Here is a 16,212-nt window from a genome sequence, read left to right as displayed (position 1 = left end):
ACACTCTGAGTTAATGGTCATTGGTCTGGCCCTGTCGGGTTTTGTTTGTGCTGCTTGTTGTGTGCTGTGGTAGTGCAGTATAGATAGGGTGTTATATGCACCACGGTTGTTGATATATTTTGTTCTTATTTCTATTTCCTATTTTATCTTTATATTTATTTATTTGTTTCTGTTTCTCTTTTCTCATCTTGTATCTTGTTAGTTTTTAGTTATTAGAACGTGAGTGTCTGTAATAGAACCCAATTTCTCCTCGGGGATGAATAAAATATTCTGATTCTGATTTACATGAACACAACTGGCCAGGGCAACATTTTCCAAAGCAATATGACAGATAAGGAAGCATGAGGCGTAGCAGCAGGCGTCAGCAAATTCAATCTATTTTTAACTAGTTCATGATAAATTACATTTTTTTTAACATCGCATAGGCCACCCTTGGCCTCAATAAAGAGCTGAGGCTAAATCGAAACATGAAGCAAAAGCAATAAGGTTCTTCTAAGCTGAAGGTGACAAAGTTCTTCTTCTAGTGTTATGAAGAGTTGCTTCCATTTGGATGTGAATCCGCCAAGTGCATTGTACATAGTGCACAGTGAATAATGCATTCTACATACTGAATAGTATGCCCCAATAGTATACAGTATACACTACATACTTAAAGCAAAGGTACTTTAGCCTGAACGAAAGGTACACCACTCTGAAAATGGCCACAAGAGGTGCTCAGTAAAATGAATGGGCTCAGTTGGCGAATTTAACAAAATCATCAACCATTGTAAATTTAGGGAATTTTCAATTTATAGAAGAAGACCATGCACTACTCAGCCGAGTTGGCTGTGGCTAACATTAAAAAAAAATATCCACAATCTTTTGCCATTCCTATTCGGTGTGTACTCCCCAGACCCGATGTGTGTCAGTGCAAAAAGGGCTGGAGAGGCTCACTTGCTGAATTCAAAGAGGAGCTTCTCAAATATGAGGATGGGTCCTGTAGAGCTGAGGATGATGAGAGGCTGGCCGCTGAACAAACAGAATACCGTCCCTGCCAGAGCCGTGCCCAGGAAACTCTCCATTACACCCTTGGGAGTGGAAGGATAGAGAGAGGGATGATTAAAAAAACAGAGAGAGAGAGAGAGAGAGAGAGAGAGAGAGAGAGAGAGAGAGAGAGAGAGAGAGAGAGAGAGAGAGAGAGAGAGAGAATGGAAGAAAAGGACAGAGGAGGGGAGAAAAGGGAAGATGCAGTAGAAATTGATAAAGTAGTGGAGAAAAGTAGAAGAAAAAAGCAGGGTTGCGTGGAAAGGAAAAATGAGAGTATATGGTGGCAGGATGGAGATGCAGTGAGATCAAGCGCCTGAGAGAGGGAGAGAGCGGAGGGAAAGAGGCATATAGAGAAGGGGGGGGTAGCGAGAGAGTGATGTAGGGAAGAAATGAGAAAGTGGCTTAGTGGATGGATAGACCAAGTGGGAAGGCAAGAAAATTGAAGGTAGAAAATTGGTCACAGAGAATTAAAGACAGATGATAGAAGTAGTGGAAATAACAAGTGCAAGAGGAGAGGAGTGGAAATGTGGAAAGCAAGAAATAATATGGAGGCGGAGGAGGTGGAAAAAGGAACATCTTCATCTTCCAAACAAGTGCTACAATAGAGCTTGTTATCGTATTGACAAACAGCGCTGTCTGTGGATTCATTAGAAAAAGGGCCAGTATGCTGTATTTCAACTTGACAGCATGTTGTGTGTAAACACCAACCAAAGCACTTATCCCAAATGAGTCCTGAGAGTGTGGTGGAGCATGCACATGTGCTGCAAACGCTTTGGTGTGTTGGTGCATGCAAGCATATGCGAGTATGCTTTACATGTCCAGTAAATAGTAAATAAAGTATGACTTTTTTTTTAATGGTATTTCCTGCTCCTTTCTACCTGGTAGTTGTCAGTGGCGTCCCCCAGTAGGCCACCGAAGGTGATGGCATTGGTGATGCAGCCCAGGTAGATGAAGAGCACTGCAGAGATGGACTGGATATGGAAACCCTCGTAGAAATCACTGGGCAGCCATGGCAGCTTCCGCTTAATATCAAGGAACAAACCACCACAGAAGCTATCGCACACACACACACACACACACATACACACACACACACACACACAGAAAGTTATGATGCCTTGTCCATTCTGCTTGTCTATTTGTCTAATGTATGAGAGAGGAATAACTAAAGCCCGTCATAATAAGCTAGGGTAAGGATTTAATTACTATAATTTAAAGGAGCACCAAGAAATTAGGATGGAGCCAAGGTCTCGTCTATAATCATTCTTATGAATCACCTTTTAAATTACATCGCTGACACCTCCCTGCCATGTGCAATATGTGGTTTAATTGTAAATGACACCTTGTGGTTTTGAGTTTAGAAGTTTATTTATTGTGTTTTCAACCTCGGCCAAGAAACTGATCTAACAATAATAATACTAATATACCAACTAATGAACTAGTTATGAACTAGTTGTCTGTTTATTTCTGAACAACAACAGTAGAATTAATACTGACTGGTTTAAGATAAAAAAAATAATCCAAAAATGACACCCTCATTTGTTATTCATTTAAACAATTCAGTGCTTTCACACTTTTTACAAAACGTGACTGATGATCAATATAAGGTTTAAAATTGAGAATACATTTGTAATATGCTAAAAATACTTTTGCTGCTTACTTCTGCCTTTAGCATCAAACTACACCGGTGGCATGTTTCCCGTTGTTCTGTGTGTTTTTAATCAGTCACAGACGAAGATGAAGATGGTCAGTTTGACAGAACTGACCATCTTCATCAGTTTGACAGATCTATGACACGCAGAGCTAAACTTTTGTTTACAGGAATCAAGCGGATGTGGTTAAGGTGAGCTTGGACCGAAATCTCCTCCGTAGATGCCAAACTGAGGCGAAATCAGATTAAAGTCTTAACCCTGTTTTGCCAAATTCAGGGGGAGTTGGATCCAAACCTCCTCCCAGCCGGCAAAGAGGTCTGGGCTGCCTACCGTCCTGTAAACGCCAGCTCCTCTCCCAGCTCATGTGGCATGGGCATCTGCTCATCCTCCACCAAGCCCCCACCTCCACCGACTGTGCCGTTCATTTGCCCCAACTCGTTTAGAGAAAACACCGACTTCCTGCAGACAGCAGACGTGGAGAAACAATGGCAGATGTGGCACATTTTCATTTGTGTTAGGTTAAGGGCGAATGAATCCAAATGGACTTTTGTCTCATCAATAAGCACAACAAGAGGTGGCTGAATATTCTCATTATTGCTGCATGTAAAACCATTTGACTCAAATGGACCTCTAATGTACCAGACTTTATGACTGGCAAAAACTTGTACTAGATTTTGTCCCTGTGAAATGTTTGTTAGTGGCTGAAATTCTTCTGTACATGTTTATGTAGAGTGTTATATACTCAAACTATTTCCCCAAGTAACCTACTGTCCCTCTAAGATGTCACCTTGGCTTGCAATGTAAAGTGAGTGTGTGTGTGTGTGTATGTGAGGTTTTATTGTGAGGATCAAGAGAAACACAATGTCTGATGACAGAATGACGGCTCTCCCAGATCGACGCCATCCTGTCCCTAAACAAAACATCTGGCAGCATGATGAGTATTTATGTATCATGGAATGAGGATGGATTCATTTCAGATGTACAAGCACAGCTACATGAACATGACCTCCCAAAGGATGTTTGTCAACCATCTGCTGATGGCCCATTTTTCAAGGATTATCTTCTTAAGGCGTACAGGTAGCATAGCGGTCTATTCCATTGCATACCAACACGGGGCTCGCCGGTTCGAATCCCCGTGTTACCCCAAGGTGTCCCGACAGATATAATTGGTCATGACTGCAGGTGGGAAGCCGTATGTGGGTATGTGTCCTGTCGCTGCACTAGCACCTCCTTTGGTCGGTCGGGGCTCCTGTTCGGGGGGAGGGGAATCTAGGGGGAATAGCGTGATCCTCCCACAGGCTACGTCCTCCTGGCGAAACGCCACTCTGTCCGGTGAAAAGAAGCGGCTGGTGACTCCACATGTATCGGAGGAGACGTGGTAGTCTGCAGCCCTCCTCAGATCGGCAGAGGGGGTGGAGCAGTGACCGGGACGGCTCGGAAGAGTGGGGTAATTGACCGGATACAATTGGGGAGAAAAAGGGGAAAAATCCCCCCCCCCCCCCCAAAAAAGATTATCTTCTTGATTTTGAGACAAAGTAATTTTCATATATTATGCCCATCTTTGAAGATGAGACTTGTAGAGTATAGATTATTGCAACTGTTCTCTCTCACACGTTTTTCTCTCTCTCTCTCTGAATTATGTCCTTATCGTTCTCTCTCTCTCCTGTGTGAATAACAATGGGCCTCATTCATCAATTGTTCGTAAGTACAAATATGGTCTTACACACCCATGGGTTTTTTTTAGCCCTGAAGTTGGTCTCACAGACCAGTGTAGAACCTGGGCAACCCCTGAATTTAGAAATCAACTGGCTAATGCTGATGTCTTCACAGGCCTGGGTGATTGCTTGTGTTAGGGCGAAGGAATTACAAATAACCACCAGGCTTTGCTTCTGCAGACCTGCCAACCCTAAAGAATAAAAATGAGTAGTCCTTTTTGTGTGTGTGCGCGTACAATTTTTGTGTGTGTGTGTTTGCGTGCATGCCGCAAGTACACGCTGAAAAAAAGACATCACACTAGTACATTGTGAAAAAACATTTATTGAATACTGAAAAAAAAAAAAACCGCCAGACATTGGGATTCACTAACATGTTTACTATGTTAGTAGACTTGCATTGGGTAAAAAAAAAAAATCAGTTTGAAGCCCAAAATGAACTAAAAAGTTTTATGGAGGCCTAAAATCACTCAAGCATTTTTTTAAATTAATTTATTTCTAGTTTCCACCCTTATCCCACCCAATACGCCCATTTCACACCGCGGCCATCTTGGATTTAAAAAAAAAACAAGCGGTGGGAACTTAGCCACGCCCTTCTTACTTCATTGAAAACACTGCCGGAAGCAACATGTCGTACTGCTGTGTACCATCCTAAATTCAACTGACACATTAAGATGCCATATAGCTAAATGTTTACTCCTCCTGCTATTATTGCAACAGACATTATGTACATGTAGGCCTACTGTATGCATTGAGCTGCAGATGTTGCATGTACATTTAACGTTACTGTATGCATTGAGCTGCAGAGGTTGCACCATGTACAGCCAGTTAAATAATATTTGGGTGACCAGTTTCACTGTGACTAAAACATTAGAAGGGAGACAGAAGTTTGACGCTGAAAAATGTTTCCTCCTTTTTGTAGTCGCATTGGTGACTTGATAGCGGAAGAAGATGAAGAGGAACATGAAGAGGAACATGAGGGAGATAGGTGAGTTGTTACTATCAGTACAATACAATTTTTCAAACATGTAGATTACTGCATTGTATAATATATATATATATATATATATATATATATACAGTGCTGCTTGAAAGTATGTGAACCCCTTGAGCAGTTTAGATGTTTCTGTTGTTTTACCATGATTTTCTTATTTTATCATCACCAGTTTTTATATATGAAATGTCAGATATATGTTTATCAATTGCATCTACTTGTTTAGTGGGACTTGTTTAAGTAGCCCCAAAACTATATGAAACATGGAATTAGGGTATGTGCAAAAGTAAGTGAACCCCCAGCTTCATTGGTTAAGTCAAGCAGGTAACAGACTTAGGTGAAACACATTTGGGTGCTTAATTAATCATTTAAGCAGACCAATGAAATGAGACATCCTTGGGAAAGGGTTTGGCCTGCACTAATTAAAAGAGAGAGGAAACCAACCAAACCACTGTGGTCCCATACAAATCAACAATGCCGAGAGCAAAGGTGATATCCGAGGACATGAAGAAGAGGGTAGTGACAGCCCATCAGTCTGCTCTCAAAAAAGAACAAAGCTGCCCGTTTCAACTTTGCCAGAGAGCACTTGGACAAACCAGAGGCCTTCTGGAAGTCCATTCTCTGGGCAGACGAGTCCAAAATAGAATTATTTGGTCATAATCAAAACCAACAAGTTTGGAGAAAAGCCAACACTGCATATGAAGAAAAGAACCTCCTCCCAACAGTGAAGCATGGTGGTGGAAATGTGAAGGTCTGGGGCTGCTTTTCTGCTTCTGGACCTCGGCGACTCCATATTATCCAAGGAACCATGAATTCTCCGACATATCAACAAATTCTTGACCAGAATCTCCAGCCATCAGTCAGGGAGTTGAAGCTGGGACGAAAATGGATTATGCAACAAGACAATGACCCAAAGCATTCCAGCAAAACTACAAAGGAATGGCTTCAGAGAAAGAGGATTCGTACTCTGGATTGGCCCAGTCAAAGTCCGGACCTTAATCCAATTGGAATGTTGTGGCGAGACCTGAAGAAGTTGGTACATACCAGATGTCCCTCCAACCTCTCTCAACTGGCTGAGTTCTGCAAGGAGGAGTGGGCAAAAATCCCCATAAGCAGATGCGAGAGACTGGTTAGTGGTTACAGAAGATGTTTGGTTAAAGTAATGGCCTCAAAAGGAGGAGCCACAAGCTACTAATACAAGGGTTCACATACTTTTGCACATGTTAAATTTTCAGTTTTTGTGAAATAAACCACCTTTGTTGAATTAAATAATGAAAATATATCTCTCTTTGTGTGTGTGTCCATTATTTGGAAGGTGTGCTTTACAAATTGGGATTTGGATGTATGTGTAATAAGCTTATTTTAATGTTTTTTACAAAAACAGTGACCATGTCTGGAGGGTTCACAGACTTTCAAGCAGTACTGTGTATATATATATATATATATTCACTAATCTTTCAATAGTGGATAGCTCTGTTCTGACACATCATCTTGATAGCAGGAAAATGTGTGGATTTATATTGCTTCCCACATGTATGACATATCCTCATGTGTCCAGTGAGGTTTGGGCGACTCTACCTGATCATGACTACGATGTGAAGCCGCTTTCTGTGGAAGACCAGCTTGACGCAGTACAGAAACGCATCGCTTTCCTGAAGGACGAAAATAAAAAGCTGAAAAGTGAGCGTTTTGGTCTAGAACGCTTCCAGTGTGCGCCCAATCTGATCAGGTTTTACACTAGTTTTAAGGATTACCACACCCTCAAAGCAGTCTTCCTAGCTTTACAGTCTTGATACTAGACTGCACAGAGATCCGCATCGAGACAGGTAGTTGGAAGGTTTTGAACACCATGACATACTCCCATTATAAAAGTAACATTACACTGAAATCCCTAATTGGGATCACTCCCTCAGGGTCAGTAAGCCTGGTAAGTAATCTATACACAGGATGTATTTCTGATAAGGAGATAACTAAGAGGTCAGGTGTTCTGGACCTCTTAGAGTCAGGTGATGAGGTCATGGCCGATAAGGGCTTCCTTATCAAAGACCTGCTCGATGAAATAGATGTAAAACTTGTCATCCCTGCATTTTTAGGCCCAAGTGGACAGTTTAGCTGTGATGAGCTCACAGACACACAGAGTATTGCTGGCTTGAGAATACACGTCGAACGGTCAATAAGACGCATAAAGGAGTACCACATTTTTGATGGAGTCATACCCCTTTCACTAAGTGGAACAGTCAACCAACTGTGGACTGTGTGTGCTCTCCTAACAAATTTTCAGGGATCACTGATTTAAACCTTTGTTAAATTCAGCTGACAAGAAAATAGTGCACACAAACCTTAGATAGATTGAAATATATTTAACTTCATTTCAGTACAGTCCCATTTTTTAGCCCACACCTTGAGATGAGCAATCACTATCTTAGTTTAGTAAACAATTGATGATTTGAGTTGGTAGCGAGTTCCAGTTTATTGCTACAACAGAATGACAGTTGACCGAACATATTTTAGTTTAAAATGAACCAACAGTTTTGTTAAAGTCAAAGGACAAAGAATGAAAATATTGTAGATGGGACAATCTAATGTATGAATATTGAATGTACAGTATAAAAATGAAATAAATCTTATTTTTTATTTTATTGTGATTAAACAGCTTCTTTGAATACAGCCCTGTGTGTGTGTCTCTCCTCACTGGCACATGAGAGGCAGAAAGTACTCGAAAAAGAAAAGATCCAGCTTAGTTTTCATATTGTGGTAAATGACGGTAGGTGCTCGAGGTTAGCAGTCCAAACCATGTTTGCTGCAGGCCCCGGCTGCATTGATTTCCGACTGAGTAAGAAGGGGGCGTGGCTAAGTTCCCGCCACTTGGTTTTTTAAAATTCAAGATGGCCGCGGCGTGAAATGGGCGTATTAAACTATTTGGCATATGGCCGGAACTCTTGTCGAATAACCCCCCTGGCTCACGTTTCCACAGGAAGGAGATAGTCGTAACACCACCTTCCTTCAAACTCGTGTCGGCTGCTCTCGCTATTTTACAAGCTGAAGCCTCGCATGGATGCATTACCTTCAGGCCGCGAAGGATACGTAGGGAGAATGCTTTTGGTTGCTTGGCTGCAGGAGCCCGGATGGGCCAGAGGGGTTGCTAGAGAACGACGAGCCCCCGAACACTACACCGATCTATACCCACTATCCCTCGTGTAAGGGTGGCCTTACCCCGTGGACGCTCTGGCCGTGACCGGTTACAGCGAGTCTGGGATACGAACCTCCCAGCCACAAAACGAGCGGATAGCAAGAACGTCGGTTGTAATATATGATGTGGTGGAAGACATGTCTAGTCAGTCAACAACGTTTTATTCTGTGATCTCGATACAAACACAGTAACACAACAGGAAAATTACAGTGCCGCCCAGCAGTCACACTGAGTAATGCACTGCTTATTCAAATACACTGCATCTCCCTTTCTCAAGTTTTTTTTCTAATAACACTTTCTATGTGTAATATGGGCATGACTGTTATGAAAACAAGTGATAGCTTGCATTAAACCAGGTTTAAACAAAAGGCACTGTAAATAACATAATACAGTCCTGATGAGACTTAATTTACCAACCAAAACTGCCATCTAATATCACAGATCAGATTCCTTATTAAGTCTGCATATTTCTTTGACGCTATCAGAAAAACAATTGACTTAAACATAACAATATAAATTTCAATTTCAACAAAACATCAATACCTTAATCTTGTGACTGAATTTGAAAAGATCGCAATTAGTGCACAACAGCTTCACCCATAACATTTACATCATACTCGTTTCATTTTTTTTCTTTCAGTCCAGATAACGCCTTGGCACTCTAACAGGCCTTCCACAGCGTGTTGTTCTCACAGGACTGTTTGTGGATACAGTATTGTCAGTCACTACTCTTGGACTATGCGGTACAGTGGAACAGTCTGGAGTAGGGCTGGGTAGATCAGCACTTGGCAGAGTGTCTTGCTCCACATGATATGAGTGCTCTGGTGTGATGTCATCAGGTGTCCCTGGGAATGAAGTCTCTCTTGTTTTGAGCAGGTGTCTGCGATTTCTCCTGTACATTTCTCAACTTGTGGTTTTGACAATGTATGATCTCGGCTGTATGTGTTTCTGTACCACAGTGGCTGGTAACCACTTGTTGCCTCGTCTAATCCTCACATTTTCACCATCTTGGAGGTCAGACAGTGTCCTGGTTCCTTGGTCAAATTATTGTTTCTGTCTTTGTTGTCTATACACGAGGTTATTCCTGGCATCTTTATAGACAGCTGCCTGCAACAATATCTTTGTCACAGGTAACTTTGATTTGAGCTTTCTTCCCATGAGCATCTGAGCAGGTGAGAGGCCAACCCCACTCAGTGACGTGTTCCTGTATTCAAGCAGTGCTAGGTACGGGTCACCAGCACTGTCCTGTGCTTTTCTCAGAAGGTTTTTTATTGTCTGAACTGCCCTCTCAACTTGCCCATTTGACTGCGGGAAGTTGGGACTTGAGGTGGTGTGTTTGAAACCCCACTCTGCACTGAAGCCCACCATCTCTTGGCTCACTAGCTGTCTGCCGTTGTCGGAGAATAACTCATCTGGCACATCATGCCTTGCAAATGTAGACTTCAACCCAATGATGATGTGTTTGCTTGTGGTTCCATTCAGTTTGATGATCTCAGGAAACTTTGAAAAGTAATCCACACACAGTAAGTACTCTACATCATGGAAGTAAAACAAATCCACACCTATCTTTGCCCATGCTCTCTCAGGCACTGGATGTGACATAAGTGGCTCTCTGGGATTATTGTTCTTGTGTGTGTTACATACAGCACACCGATCCACGACTTCTTCTATCTGTTTGGCCATGTCCGGCCAGTACAGTACATCACGGGCTCGCCCCTTGCACTTAACCATGCCCATGTGTGACTTGTGGATTTTCCTGAGCATTTCACTTCTCAATGTGTGTGGTACTATGAACCTTGAGTTCTTGAATATGAGTCCATCTACATATGACAGCTCTTCCCTAAATGTCCAATACTGTTTGATTTTGTCTGGAAGTTGTCTCTGTTTATCTGGCCAGCCTCTCTGAATTGCATTTGCAACCAGTATCAACTCAGCATCCTCTTTTGTTGCTTCTTTGAACTCCTGCAACTTTTCCTCTGATACTGGGAGTTGGTGATTTACAGTTGACTTCCAGCTCTTCATCAAGGAGTTTCTCATGGTGCTCTTTTAGAAATACTCTGCTTAGAGCATCAGCAATATGCATCTCCTTGCCTGGCTTGTACTTGACCTCAAGACTGTATTTTTGTAGTCTCATGAGCATTCTTTGTAGTCTGGCTGGCGCGCTGAGAAGTGATTTTTTGAATATCGCTTCCAGTGGCTTGTGATCACTTTCTACATGGACATGTCTTCCATATAGATACTGATGGAATTTTTCACAGCCGAACACAATTGCAAGCAATTCTTTTTCGATTTGTGCATAACGTTTTTGACAGTCAGTTAATGCCCTGGAGCCATATGCTACAGGCTGTCCATCTTGAAGTAGCACTACTCCCAGACCCTCAGAGCTTGCATCAACAGATAAGGTAACTGGCTGGCTAACATCATAGTACTTGAGTACTGGTGCTTGGCTGATGAGAGCTTTTAGTTTGTCAAAACTCTGTTGTTGCTCTGACCCCCAATGCCATTCCACATTTCCTTCCAACTTCCTCAGAGGAGCACTCAAGTCTGAGAAGTTGGGGATGAATTTAGAGAGGTATTGCAGTAACCTTGTGAACCTCTGGAGGGCGGCTTTGTCCTCTGGTGCAGGCATGTTTTGTATGGCTCTGACCTTTTCAGGATCAGGCTTGAGTCCTTTCTCACTGAGCACATGACCAATGTAACCGATTTCTGTCATCCCTATCTTACACCTACTTTTGTTCAGTTTCAGATTGATGCTTCTCAGGCGGTCCAGCAGTTTTCTCAAACGACGATCATGCTGCTCTATGCTCTCTCCCCAGACCAGGATGTCATCCATGACATTGACTACACCCTCTAACCCTTCTAGATGTCTGGCTATGCACCTCTGGAACACTTCAGGTGCTGATGATATACCAAATGGAAGTAAACCTGTATCTCCCAAATGGTGTGTACTGTGTTGAATGTACACAGGTGAGAGCTTTCTTCGTCCAGTTGGATTTGCCAAAATCCGTGGTTAGCATCTAAAACTGAAAAGAATCTGGCATTTGGCATTTCAGCTACCACTTCTTCTATTGTGCGCAGCAGATAATGTTCTCTTTTGATGGCTGTATTCGGGTCCTGTGGGTTGATGCAGATCCGAACTTTGTTAGGTTTTGTTACAGTCACCATACTATTCACCCAATCTGTAGGCTCTGTCTGTTTGGTTATCACACCCAAGTTTTTCATTCTTTTCAGCTCTGTTTCAATTTTGTCTTTTAGGGCGACAGGCACTTTCCTGGGAGCATGAACTACTGGAGTGACATCTGGATTTGTCTCAATGTGGTATACTCCCGGTATGCAGCCTAATCCAGTGAGTAAATCCTCATATTCACTTAGAATGTCACTCTGTTTTAAGCGCATGCAGTCTTTTGACAAGCCCCATTTTTTCACATGACTCTCCTAGAATTGCAGGTGCATTGTTCTTTATGAGCTCAAACTCCACATCATATTTTTTATCTTTGTACTGACACGTCAACATGATTTTGCCTTTAGCTGGAATGTGGTGGCCTGCATAAGCAACAAGCTTGGAGTGAGATTCGCTCACCTTTTTATCCAATCTCAGTTTTCTGAGGTCTTTCATGGAAATGACGTTGCAATCAGCTCCAGTATCCAGCCTGACTTTCAAAACTTTCTTGTGGACAATCAGATCTTCATGCCATTTTTCTTTCTTTGCATCCACCGCATTGATTTGTGAGACTGAGTGGTCTTGTTTTTCTGCTTGGATTGAGCCAATAAAGAATTGTTGATCATCTGCCTCTGCCTTGTTTATATGCTGCACCTTATGGTTGTTTGTGTGCTTGCGGGAGTTGCACATTTTTGCATAATGATTTTTCCCGTGGCAGGCTTTGCACACTTGTCCATAGGCAGGACACTTATTTGGCTCATGCCTGTAGCCGCATCTTGTGCAGTTTCCTTGATTTCTCATCTTTGTGCTGTGGCACCAGTCTTTCTGTTTGTCACGTTGTTTTTGCTTGGTGACTTTATTAACAGGAATTTCAACCGCCTCATATAGACTTTTAAGCTGACTCCGACTCAACTCACTGGCTCTGCAAATGTCTATTGCTTTGTTTAGCGTGAGGTCCGGTTCTCTCAGTAGTCGTCCTCTCACTTGGTCATCCGTGATTCCACACACGGTTCTATCTCGTGTCAGTGAGTCGGTAAGGTACTCAAACTGGCAGTCTTTCGCTTTATTCTTTAAATCAGTCACATATGCATCAACAGATTCTGATTTTCCTTGCACTCGAGTGAAGAACAGGTGCCTCAAATATGTCACATTTTTCCTTGGCTCACAATGTTGGCGGAATAGCTCTTTCAATCTATCATAGTCATCTACGTCTACATCGAAGTCAAGCGTGTTATATACCTTAATTGCTTCGTCTCCGGCCACATGTAGGAACGTGGCTCTTTTCACTGCATCGGACTTTTCGTCAATTCCGCTGGCGACAAGGAACAGTTCGAATCTCTGGATCCAGACTCTCCAATTTCCCGCTAGATTTCCTTCTAGACTTAATGAGGTCGGAGGTTTCATCCGCTCCATTTTCTCCCTTTCTATGGTTTCTTCAAGTTTTATTCTGACACCATGTAATATATGATGTGGTGGAAGCCATGTCTAGTCAGTCAACAACGTTTTATTCTGTGATCTCGATACAAACACAGTAACACAACAGCAAAGTTAGAGTGCCGCCTAGCAGTCACACTGAGTAGTGCACTTCTTATTCAAATACACTACAGCGGTTTATTCCGCTTGGCCATCAGAGCGGCCAAGTATTTATTTTAAAGGAAGCTCTTTTGCGTATTTTGGACTATCAACTCGTAGTCGCGTATTTTGGTCTCAAAATGCGGAGTGACTACACAGAATGTGTAGAGGTTGGCAAATGTGCTTCTGTTGTCAGTCTTGAGAGCTAAAAAATTCCATGGGTGTGTAAGAACACATTTGTACGTACAAATGATTGATGAATGAGGCCCAATGTCTTTTCCTGTCTCTTCTCCCATGTATGTGAATGGTGTGATGTGAGTCTCCCATGTGCATGTGTAGTCTGTCCTCCTCCCAGGTCTCCATGGTGCAGAGGGTCAACATCTGGAAAACTGCTTGGCATCCTCCACATCACATTATTTATGCATCTTATAAATCCATATAATTTTGTTATACTGGTTCAATGTTATATCCTTCTCTCTCCCCAATGTGTAACTAATGTGTTTTCGTGTCTCTTTTACTGTGTATGTGAATGGTGTGACGTGAGTCTCCCGTGTGCATGCATAGTCTGTCCTCTTCCCAGGTCTCCATGGTGACGGTGGTCGCCACCTGGACACTGCTTGGCATCCTCCTCATTACATTATGTACATATCTTATAAATCCATATAATTCTGTCATCCTGTTTCAGTGTTGTATTCTGTAAATTGTGTTTTATTCTGTACATACAACATCCATTGCACATCTGTCCGTGTCGGAGAGAGATCCCTCCTCTGTTGCTCCCCCTGAGGTTTCTTCCTATTTTTTCTCCCTGTTAAAGGTTTTTTTTAGGGAGTTGTTCCTTATCCCATGTGAGGGTCTAAGGACAGGATGTTGTGTTGCTGTAAAACCCCCTGAGGCAAATTTGTAATTTGTGATATTGGGCTATACAAATAAAATGGACTTGACTTGACTTGAGGTCTAACCTTTTGTCAGCAGATGGGACTTTCTTGGGTGGCTCAATGCGGATTTTGGGATCCCATTCCCCTGGTGGGAGCACAATCACCTCATCCAGAAACTCATCTATCCCTGCTATGAGGTCCTCCCGATCCCTGGCTTTGTAAGCCACATCACTGAAGAGCTGGAGAGAATAGGAAGTGGGAGGGGGGATGGAGAGAGAGAGAGAGAGAGAGAGAGAGAGAGAGAGAGAGAGAGAGAGAGAGAGAGAGAATTTGTGAGTGAGAAAGAAAAAGAGGGGTAAACTGAAAAGAAGGATTGTCATTTTGTCATTTTAATAAGATCATATCGAGACAGGGATGAACAGTTTGTAAAATATCTGGTGGTCTGCTCCTTTTTGTAATTTCCTTTGATAGCATCTGAAACCCTGGTCAATATAAATCCTGTGTACACTGAAACCTTGATCCTGGTTAGACTACATTCATACCCAGCAGTCAATCAACATTAAACATTGAGAGTCAAGTGCATGCAGGCAAAGTGTAGATAAAGAAAATCCCATTGACTTGGAAATATTTTTGTTATCTCACTTAAATACAAGTCCTCAAGTATTGGGTTATATGGGAATGTATGCCATTTAAAAAAAAACCCAAAGCAAAAACATTTCAAAATTCTTACAGAATGAAACATTTCTTACTTCATAAATCAGCAGGCTCCTACAGCCCATGGATAAAAGAGCATGATATTGTACAATGACTCTTGTGCCAAGTGCAGATCCATGCTCCAACGCCTACCAATCAGCATCGTTTCAAAATCTAATAAACCAAGCCCCGCTGGATAGCAGGCTTAGGCACAGGCTTGTTGACATGTCAATGTCAATATCAAAGCATTGCTTCGATATTGACATTGACCTTGCATACCATTACATTCTAGTCCACATATGCTCTATACTTCGGTATAGAGCATATATAATGATATTTATTTACATGCGATGCATATGGGTATACACACTGCACATTGTATATAGATATACTATTTGCAGTATAACTTTAACTATTTTGGACTTTTTTTTGGATTAAGATTGCATTATTTCTTGGTATCCTTTTGGTTTATACTATTGCTTAGACTCCCTAATTCTTAGATCTTCTCTTGCTTTACTATGCCTTGCACGGTCATTGCAGAATGCCACCTAGCATTTCACTGCAGTGTTGTACTAGTATAACTTTGAGTTTAAATACTTGGGGTCAACTGTCCAAAGTAACGGGGAGTGCAGTAGAGAGGTGAAAAAGAGAGTGCAGGCAGGTTGGAGTGGGTGGAGAAGTGTGTCAGGAGTGATTTGCGACAGAAGGGTATCAGCAAGAGTTAAAGGGAAAGTTTACAAGATGGTTGTGAGACCAGCTATGTTATATGGTTTGGAGACAGTGGCACTGACGAAAAGACAGGAGGCGGAGCTGGAGGTGGCAGAGTTGAAGATGCTAAGATTTTCACCGGGAGTAACGAAGAAGGACAGGATTAGGAGCGATTATATTAGAGGGACCGCTCAGGTTGGACGGTTTGGAGACAAAGCAAGAGAGGCAAGATTGAGATGGCTTGGACATGTGTGGAGGAGAGATGCTGAGTATATTGGGAGAAGGATGCTGAATATGGAGCTGCCAGGGAAGAGGAGAAGAGGAAGGCCAAAGAGGAGGTTTATGGATGTGGTGAGGGAAGACATGCAGGTGGCTGGTGTGACAGAGGAAGACGCAGAAGACAGGAAGAAATGGAAACGGATGATCTGCTGTGGCGACCCCTAACGGGAGCAGCCGAAAGTAGTAGTAGTTGTACTAGTATAACTATGTATTGTGACAGATACATTTTGGAGTTGACGTTTCCCATGTTTAGACACTTACATCATCCACCATTAAGGTTGCTATGGCTCTGCCGATCTCATTGTATGACTTGGCTTTTCCTTGGGGACCCAGGAGAACAAAGAGGAATCT

The 16,212-nt window shown here is 42.4% G+C and overlaps 1 protein-coding gene across 1 annotated transcript in view; it reads right to left on the bottom strand.

The window, feature by feature from the left end:
* slc4a5a (solute carrier family 4 member 5a) overlaps positions 1-16,212 on the bottom strand; it is a 47,963-nt gene that overhangs the window by 11,553 nt on the left and 20,198 nt on the right. The window contains exons 9-13 of the mRNA XM_056292004.1: positions 16,123-16,210; positions 14,266-14,420; positions 3,009-3,137; positions 1,905-2,079; positions 934-1,067 (exon numbers count right to left, since the gene is read on the bottom strand). Of these exons, the coding sequence (XP_056147979.1) occupies positions 934-1,067; positions 1,905-2,079; positions 3,009-3,137; positions 14,266-14,420; positions 16,123-16,210 (681 nt within the window). The remainder of the gene's footprint in view (positions 1-933; positions 1,068-1,904; positions 2,080-3,008; positions 3,138-14,265; positions 14,421-16,122; positions 16,211-16,212) is intronic.

This window comes from Lampris incognitus, chromosome 1 (genome assembly GCF_029633865.1).
Source record: "Lampris incognitus isolate fLamInc1 chromosome 1, fLamInc1.hap2, whole genome shotgun sequence".
Taxonomy (NCBI): domain Eukaryota; kingdom Metazoa; phylum Chordata; class Actinopteri; order Lampriformes; family Lampridae; genus Lampris; species Lampris incognitus.
Note: the sequence above shows the minus strand (reverse complement) of the source record. Positions and strands in the feature narration are given on the sequence as shown.